The 9,599-nt window shown below is 41.9% G+C and overlaps 1 protein-coding gene across 1 annotated transcript in view; it reads left to right on the forward strand.

The window, feature by feature from the left end:
• PPA2 (pyrophosphatase (inorganic) 2) overlaps positions 1-9,599 on the forward strand; it is a gene marked incomplete at its 5' end in the record, with an annotated part of 57,371 nt that overhangs the window by 21,633 nt on the left and 26,139 nt on the right. Inside the window, 2 exons of the mRNA XM_019533964.1 lie at positions 2,545-2,631; positions 4,167-4,293. Of these exons, the coding sequence (XP_019389509.1) occupies positions 2,545-2,631; positions 4,167-4,293 (214 nt within the window). The remainder of the gene's footprint in view (positions 1-2,544; positions 2,632-4,166; positions 4,294-9,599) is intronic.

Consider the following 9,599-nt stretch of genomic DNA (forward strand, 5'->3'; position numbering starts at 1 on the left):
GGGTAATAACTGTATTTTATCATATATAACATGTAACTTTCCCCGCAAATATCAGCCCCCGCCCCAGAAGGACTATGAGTATTAGGCAGGAAAGTTGATTTTCTGCTTGGGGTTGGAAGCAACATGGTTTGATTCCTCCTTTGCAGTACAGCAACTATGGTGTTGCTGTTTAGGTAGCTGAGGGAATCAGTTGTCTTAATGGCTCATTTGTTCTTCACTCTGCAGGTGTTAGGGATAGTCTCTTATTTTTTAATGGTCATAATGTTCCACTAATCAAGCTAAACTTTTTAAGGGAAATTTTGTTAATTTTGCTGTCTGTTACATGCTCTCAGTTTCAAAGCCTCTTCAGCTCTTTTCAAAACCATAGATCCATCCATGGAGGTCAGTCTTCATCAGCAGACAGGGACTGAGCTTTAGTTATGCAGGAAAGGGAGCACCCTCAGACAGTTGAAGATTAGGCTCTGTCCCTAATCTATACAGCCATAACTCTGGAAAAATCTTTTTTCTTCTGCCTTTCAAAAACAAAGTATGTATTATATTTGGGAGCATCTTATTTGTGAGAAAATCTGGTAATACTTAAATGTTAGTGACTACAAAAACAAATACTGATGGTATGTGGGTAACAGTATATTCAATGGAAAAGCAGCAGTGGATTCAAGAGAGGCCCTCCATTTCAAAGTGGAAGTTTATTTTCCATTGTTCTTACTTGGAACAAATTAAGGTTTGCCCGAGTTTAAAATTCTGGATTAACACTAGCGCCATCACCATTAGCCGGTATAGGTAGAACAATGGCAACTCCACTAATGAATCTTATCCTTCAGACAGTAGTCTTCAGCGGGATGTGAGAAAAGTAAGTCTTGTGGTAGCATTGTCTGGATAGTAAAGGAGCTCCTGCAATGATGAATAGTCCTGCTGTCATTTTCCCTTCTCTGCTTCGTCAGCATGAAATGGTGGCCTTAATAAATCAGTAAAATGTGCAGCAAATAGATTTTATTTAGCAAGTGCATGAGTTTAACTTTTTGAAAGTTCACTAAATGCAAACCCCACTAGAGACAATGGAAAGACTCTGATTTGGTCAGGCCCGTAGCCTGAAACTGCTCTTTACAAGAAAATGTCACATTATTTACCTTTTGTAGTTCAGAGGCAGAAACATCCAGATTTGAGGCATTGTAGCAAAAAATCTTTTAAATGATCTTAGAGCTATTTTACTAACAGAGAGGAGGCAGTACATGAGAATGCCTTAGAAAAAATTTGATATCTGGGTCTTTTCTTTCTCATCCAGATGGGCTGACCTAAATAACAAGCCCTTGCTTTGGGGCTATGTTTTGCTCCTTGATTTCTAGTACGTTCATTATTTGAAAGAGAGAATGGAAAAATCCCCAAGTTGAAACAATTACCTACTTTGAAACGCTAAAAAAGCTACAAAATGAGTGTCACTAATAGCAGTGAAATAACTTCTGATGATAAGCACTTACTAACAGTGGAATGATTAAAACAATGCTGTTGTTAGTTTTAAAGATGACAAAACCTTTCCTTTTAACTATCCTGACAAAGTGACGGTAACTTCATGGTCAGAGACAGGAGCAGCACTGGAGCAGAGGAGCCAGCATTTGAAAAATTCCCATCCTGCTTGGGACAGTGACATCTTTTGAAAGTGCCACTTGGTTATAATATGGCTTTGTGACAATATCAGGAGTGCAAGCCATAAATAAATAGTGGGTTTCCAGTTGTAAAAGAGGTTGGGTTTTTTTTTGTTTTAATATCATATTTAAAGGAAATTGTACTCCTTTCATTGTACCCAGCCCTCTGAAAGATCATAGGATCATAGGCATTTGTCAGCAGGGATTTGTAGCTTGCACCCAGGGTCTGTGATGGGCTCTGACCCTAATTTTTAGCAAAAATTGGATTCCTTACCACTGCATCTTGACTGCCATGGTGACATATGCTAGCAGAGGTATTCTAGCAGGTACTACAGTCAAATCTTCATTTTGCAGTTTAGAGACATAGAAATTAAGTGGTATGTTACGGATTGAGCAACAAAGAAAAACAGTCACATAAGCGTTTAAATAGGTGAAGTTTAAACATGGATCATACTTGGTTGAAAATCAGATCAAGCAGTAGTGTCCAAACAAATGGTTTGTAGACTATAAAATCTTTGATGATTCTGACAGCACACACAAGTTCATAACTTCTAAAGTCAGAAGAGAGCATTTTGCCGACCTAATCTGATGTGCTAGGTAATGTAGTCCATAGTCTTTTCATCCAGTAATTTCTATATCAAGTTCAGTAATTTCTGTGTGATTTTGAGCGTATATTTTAAAAACAATCCCAGTCTCCCATTAGCATTTTTACCTGAAGAGGGTGTTGCTTGGTTAGGTGTGTTATCCAAGTTCATGAGATTTCCTATCTTCTTTGACTAATCACATCTTTTGCAAGAACGCGGGCGAACTATGATTTTTATTAATCTGCATAACTTGATGGCAAGAAAAAAGAATTGTAACTGAAGTTTAATAATTAAACTTGTGTTTCTCATTCTTTTAACAGACTTGGGAAGATCCAAACCATACAGATAATAGCACAGGATGCTGTGGGGATAATGATCCTATTGATGTTTGTGAAATAGGCTCAAAGGTTTGTCTTAATTGCGAAAGTTATTTTTAATATTTTGGCAGCAGCTTTTTTTAATAGAGGGGAAGAAGGGGAGCAGTCAGTGAGAAGAAGAGATTGCAGTAGTCAGGGCTGGAGGATGATGAAACATGGGAAAAATTCTCCTATAAAGCAGAAATGGGTGTTTTAGAGAGAAAGCAAGAACCCCTATTATGTAGAAGAGCCTGGCTACTGAGTAAGGGAGGAAAGCAGAGTTGACAAAAACAACTTTTAAGGCTAAGTAACTGGCAAGAGAAACCTAGTTTCTAATGGTACTAGAGGAAGGAGAAAGAAGGAAAGAGAGAGTGCAAGGCTTTGGCAAGATAAATATAAAGAATTCATTTTTTTAACTCATGTACGATTGGGAAAAGTTGTCTGAAAAACAGTGGAATTATGCTGGACTGCCATGGGAGTTAACTACTGAAAGATAATAGTTGATGCTGTGAAAGTGGTTAATATCACCCAGAGATAAGAAAGGCTAGAGATGGCAATCTGGTAGAGTTTATGGCATACTGCTGACTGAGATGGGTATAAGAAGTGATATGAAATGTTATGTGAAGTAGTAAGAAGGGGAGTTTATGGTCTGCAGGGAGCATACATTAACATGTTACTTCTCTGTCAGTGCTGTGCTAGGGTATTGGCAAGGCTCTCATTTCTGCTTTTTACTTATGTGTTGTACAATGTTGTTGATGTTTCTGGTTTTGTGCGTGAGGGTCTGACGTGGTGATACTGGGGAATCTTGGGTACACAGTTGCCTACGAACTGAGGGGATTGGACTGTGTAGTCCAGGAGGCTCTTTTCATTTTAAGAAGGAGAGAAGTCATCCAAAGGCGATGGCCCTTGAGATCCTGGAGAAGCCCCTTGGAGCATCCATCTGAGAGGGAGATTGCTACGGTTAAAAGCTGTTTCAGTGAAGGGGAAGGGTATATATTTGAATTCCTGGGGATCCAGAAGAGAGTTGGAGGAGAAGAAGTGACTACAGCTAGAATAAACACTGGCACTCTTGGGGCTTGCAGGGAAAGGAGAAGATCAAGTTGGGGTTGTATTGGGGAAGTCAGTAGGTTCCATGTAGTTGTGGCTAGGTTCCATGTAGCTTCTATAGATGTAAGTTCACAGAAAGAAGCTGAGAGAGAGAGAGAGGAGGGATTAGAAAACGAACAAGTGATGTCTGAGTTGTGGAGCGGGGTGAAGATTTACAGGATGTGGGGGGGTGAGTGGGGAGGAACTGTGATGCAAAATAGGATAAGGGAAGAAAATTCTTGTTAGAATATGTTAGTTTTCTTTTTGATTAAATTTCTGAGATCCTTGATCAACTGTTAGAAATGAATGGAGGGGAGAGAATGGCAGATAGGCATAGGAATCAACCAGGGATAGTATTAAAAAAACCACATTTTTCCCTTGCCAACTCTGGAATATATATTCTTGGCAGAGCAACAAACCACTTTGTCTATGATAATACAAAGAGGTTGTGAATGTGTATCCTTTCTATATCTTTCTGAGACTGTGGTGCTGTAATTCAGGTTCGATCTTCTGGTGAGATTGTTCAGGTGAAAGTTCTGGGAGTTCTGGCTCTTATCGATGAAGGAGAGACAGATTGGAAGATTATTGCCATCAGTATGGATGACCCAGAAGCTGAGAAAATCCATGGCAAGTATCTTTATGTCTCTTTACTTGATGCATGTTTCAGTAAATGAACTGTGAGTCAGGGGATAACCCTGGAATTCAAAATGATTTATGTCAGAAAGTGGGTCTCATTACCTGATGTCCAGCTCCAGATTTAAATATGTGCACTTTGCTTTTGATTGTATGCCCAGGAGAGCACTATTTGACTCTAACACGTGGACAGAAAGAGGCAGCTAGCCAAAAAACAATGGTGTGTGTATTCATTTATTCTCTTTGGCATGAATTCAGATGCCTTCTTCAAAGAGTGCGTGCCTGGATCTTACACTAACCCTCGGGGGGGTAGTGCGTAGCTCAAGATTCCCTCAGAAGATCTGTCGTGCAGAGTGCCTTATGAGAGAAAACTTAAGTAATAGTAGTTGGAAAGCAATATAAAGTTTCATCCCTTGCCACATCGGCACTCTTGCAAATGAGTTTTACTTAGAGCACCTTCTGCATGAGGATTTTTAGTTCATGTTAATATCAGAGGTACCTCTTTGCACAATGAGGATGTCCCTAAATTTTCAGTGCCCTGCAGTCTTTGGCTCTGGTTCCCATGCCACTGAGAAGTATCACCATATGAAATTGGTTGGTGGTCCCCTCTTAGCTTGAGCTTGAGCTTGGCATTGCAAATATGTTAGGGCCATTTGTGGTAGCAGTAGCTTTCTTTGTTGGTAGTGCCATCAAAGAAGACAGATGTTAAAAGACAACTTGGCGCTGGCAGACATGCAGGTCCCTGCGCTAACCCATGGGACTTTGCATAAAGTACCTCCCTAGACATTTACCTGTTGGGTGGGGGGTGTGGTTCGGGGAGGTGGGTATCAAGCCTGCCTGCCTGTCCCACCATCAGCTGGGCTGATGCAGCCCCACCACCCACTCCAAGCTTGGGTGCTGTCTGCAGGAAGGGATGGGAAATGGGGAAGGGAGAGGGAGAGCTGCTGGCTGGGGTTTACGTGGGCTGAACTGAAGGAGGGGGGTGGGAGAGAGGCCATGAGGTGGGGGACTCCAATACATGTGTCCCCCTACTTCCAGCTCGGGTCTGGCAAACCTCAGCCTGCAGCTCCCGCTCCCTTCCTGCAGACAGCACCAGGGGTGGGGCTGGGCTGCATCACGCTGACAGATTGACCGTAGAGAACACAAGTTCGACTCAAAGGTCGTGTAGGTGGGACTTCGGCTCATTGCCTGACTGAAAAAAATCAGTTGTTTGCACTTCAGATAGATGAATCAACAGATATCTCGAACAGTGCAATTTTGTGGGGTTTTGTTTTTATCATGGTGGGACCAGGGTTTTTTGACGAAATGGATGGTGGGATGTAAGGTGCAAATGGTTGAGAATCACTGCCCTAAGGCATTCCACTTTAGAGAGGGCTTCATCTGATCCTTCATTAGATGAGGGTTAATTTGTTGCGTGATCAGTCACTTTTTAAAGTACTCTGCAGTTGTGCATGTGTGGCACGGCATGGCTGTAGAGTGCCAGTCACACGACAAATGTAACTGCTGTCTGTACTGTCTATGCTAGACACCTCTAGCCTTTTAACATAGTCTTTAGGGGCTATCTTAAAAAAAATGTTATTCATCTGAAAAGCACTTACCTACAGCAGTGAAAAATGGTAATGCTGGTATGTCCTAATCCTGAAAGAAATGAAAAGAAACTAGTTTTTTCAGTGCTTATTTTATAAATACTTTTTCCTGTATATAGCTGGTCTTCTATTTTCCCGTTTTGATTGGATTTTTTGCCAAACAACAAGAGAAAAAGCAGTTAAAAGATAACAATATATTTCTAAGGATAAACGTGGGATCATATAAATTACTGAAATTACTATACTTCAGATGGGCATTGTCCCCTTCAGTTGCCATGGATGACTGAGGGTTTGTACACTGCATACTGCAGTATAGTATAGAGATACCCACATTAGATCAGGTACCAGAAGCAGTCTAGCTGCAGTAAGACAGAACTTTTTGTTTCTTGGTAAATTATTCCATGTGCAAATCTGTTCCTGCTTCTTGTACATATGGTACCTTGAATACCTCTGGTGTACACTGCAGACTATAGTGAAGACATGCCCCGAGCTACCTTTCTGTACTTCCTGCAAACAATACTTTCAGAACAGGCCTGAGATATCTTAAGGTAGAGGAAGGGATGTTTTCACTTTGCTTGTATTATACCTATTCTTTGGCTAAACAGAACTTCGCTTTTAATAAATCAAATCATTGAAAATGATGGGACTAAATATTGAGCAATGATTTGCAAGTTTAATTAATATGTTTTGAGACCAAAAGCTCTATTTGTTTGCAAGTATGTAAGGAATTGTTCTGATAAGCTACTGAGCCATTTTCCTGGTGGCTGAGTGCAGTGAGAAAGCAAGTTGTTCCCCACAGCACTGGGCTGCTGTTACTTAGATGGCCTTCCCCTTATTGTTGTTGAAGATCACCATGACTTTGAGAGCACCTGTTAGTGATGAAAGGGAAGGAACCTTTTGGGTTAGTGTTGGTTAAAATTACTGGGGCAGATTAATTGCAGCATCGTGTTTCTGCTGGCCTGTACTTCTGGCTGTGGCTGAAACTAAGACGTTTAACTTAAGGAAAGAGGATTCTCTCAGTATTTGAATCGAATATACTCACACTTTCCATAATTCACAGTGCAATGGGTGCCATCATAAATTTTAAATAAAAATTGATATCCCTGCTAAGTGATCTTGACAATTAATCAGTGTCATGTTTAAAAATATTTCTTTTTTTAACTTCTCATCCTTTCTTCTTGCACCGTAACTGAATCTGGTTGAGGGAGCTCTTGGCAAGACACAAGTAGAATATATGCAAGAGTGAAATGCTAATGTTTGGTGCAGTAGCTCCAAATCTGTTTTTAGTTTGATGAATATTTTTGCCCTAAAGGATTTGGCAGGGCTATGACAGAGCTGCAGTCCCCTTGGAACTGTAACATGGAATATTTAAAAACGGTTCAAAAAACCAAAAAAATACAAGCTGTTGCCTGTCATCTGTATATGCACACACTTGTTTTCTCAAGGAGAATATTTACCTAGCTATCCAGAATATTTTGGGGTTTTTTTGTCACCCTGAAATTTGATCATGTTCCTCCACTGTCTCTTTCCAGTAAGAAAGAATCTGAACTTGAAGCATAATCAGTCATTTGAATAAAAAATTACGAGAAAAATGTACTCTCTATTAATCAGATGCAGAATGTTCCTTATATTTAAGATAATTTCACTTCAGAGCCTGTCTTGCACACTCAGCTCTTTTCTTTAAAAAGTTCTCCATCTGCTTCAAAAAAACTTGACTGTAGCTTTCAGTGTTAAGCAGTGATCCCTCTGCAAACAAACAAATCTGTTGGCATGTTCAGTACAAGATGTCCCATTATACTAGACTTCTCTCTCTTCTGAGACATGATTTTTTAATTTAAATGGACAGTAGCTGTAGATAAAACTGAGACATTTCTCTCAATAATAGTTATGCTGTTGCCTTATGGTATATCTACTGCCTTACAGGGATGGATGAGACTAGGAATTGCTTTCTAAACCTCTCTCCAGTCATTTTATACCATTTACTAAATGTCTGCAATTGGGTTGAGAATTCTCATATCTGGTCTCTGCCTGGCAGGTTCATAGTCTCCAGTGATGATTGGGGGGAAAAATTCTCAGACACCCAAGTGGTATGTGCTTGGAAATCATATGGTGTGTGTTAACTTTCTTGCTGATTTAAACACACACCAGGTAGTCCATATATTCCTGTTGTGGGATTTTGATCATTCTCATGACACCAATTGATTTCTGAAGACTTGACAGAATTTAAAATGGAGCAATCCCAGTTTTCTGAGCATTTCTCACTGTTCATTTACAGTTCTGTAAAGGACTCCAATCCTGCAGGCATTTACTGATAAATGCTGGTTTAAATTGGAAAGCCTGCCTAGGACTCTCTCTCACACAGAGTAGAGAAAAACCTGGAGTTTACAACTGCAGTACCTATGACTGACAAGAGGAGCTTAGCATCTCTTATAAGTGGTGTTTGGGAGCATGGGTCTAAGTACTTTGGACTGCACCTTTGTAATATTTTATGTTACATATTACAACTTAAATTGGAAGAGGCATGGACAAGCTCTATGTCAATCAAGCTGTACATCATACACAACAACATTTCTCTTTGGGAGGGAGAGATGTAACAGATCAATATCAAAGGATAACAGTAAAAATTGATATGATTCAGATCTGTATGAATCTGTAGCAATGCAGGTATAGCAAAACTGCATCAATTTTAACCCTACTTCAGGGTCCAGGTTACGGTGATTTTAGCTGATGTGTGTCACTACAGCATCATGTAGACATAACAGTAAACAGCTGCAGCCCTGGGCAACTGGTGCTTCCTGAGTCTGGAGGGGGGTACCCAGAGAAGCCAGTGACAGGGATGGGGCTGGTGAGCACCCACAGAAGCTGGGGACAAGGTTGGCAAGCACCTGCAGAAGCTGCTGATGGCAGTGGTGGTAGGGGATGGGCTTGTCAGGGGGGTCATGTGCGCCCTGCTACCAGCTGCCTATGGCTGCAGCACAGACCTGAGCAACAGCTCCCCTGCTACCTTGAAAGTGCTAAAATGTAAGTTTATCCATAACTACTAGGGCTATACGAAGCTTTGGTAGCCGATTTCAATTTGGAGGAGGTTTGGCCCAATTCAGGCCTGAATCTTCAAATCTGAATCAAGTCAGGAGATCCATTAAAAGGTCCAAATCAAATTGGAAATCTCTGAATTGATTTGGATATTCAGGCGGTTCCTGCTTGCCACCACAGGGAGCTGTACCTGGGCTCCATGCTGATAAGTGGGGAGGGGGGAGGGGACCATGGGGGACCCCTGCCCAGACCCATTCCCCACTGGCTCCCCCAGCCCCCGCCTATGGCTGCCCCACCTGGCCCCAGTGTCCAGGCACTTAAAAAAAACCAAAACAAATAAAACCCCAAAACCCAGCAGTGCTCACTGGCTGTAGCAGCGGCAATCAGTGCCTATGAGGGCTCATGGCAAAGCCCCTGCATGCAGCATGGGGCAGTGGGAGGCAGCAGGGACCTTCGCCACCCGCCCCCCACCGCCCAACACCTGGTACCTGCATGGCAGCTGTAGTGGTGGAGTGTGGCTTGGCAGGGTGCCACGGGGCTCTGCATGCTATCTGGGAGCTGGGCCTACTCTGGCTGAGCGTTGCTGGGCTCCAGGTGATTGCTGGAGCCGCCCCAGCTCTGGGACACTGCGCTGTGCCCTGCCAAGCCGCACTGCACCTGCGCGATGTGACAGCTGCCACG

This window comes from Crocodylus porosus, unplaced genomic scaffold (genome assembly GCF_001723895.1).
Source record: "Crocodylus porosus isolate Cpor-Errol unplaced genomic scaffold, CroPor_comp1, whole genome shotgun sequence".
NCBI classification, from domain to species: Eukaryota; Metazoa; Chordata; order Crocodylia; family Crocodylidae; genus Crocodylus; species Crocodylus porosus.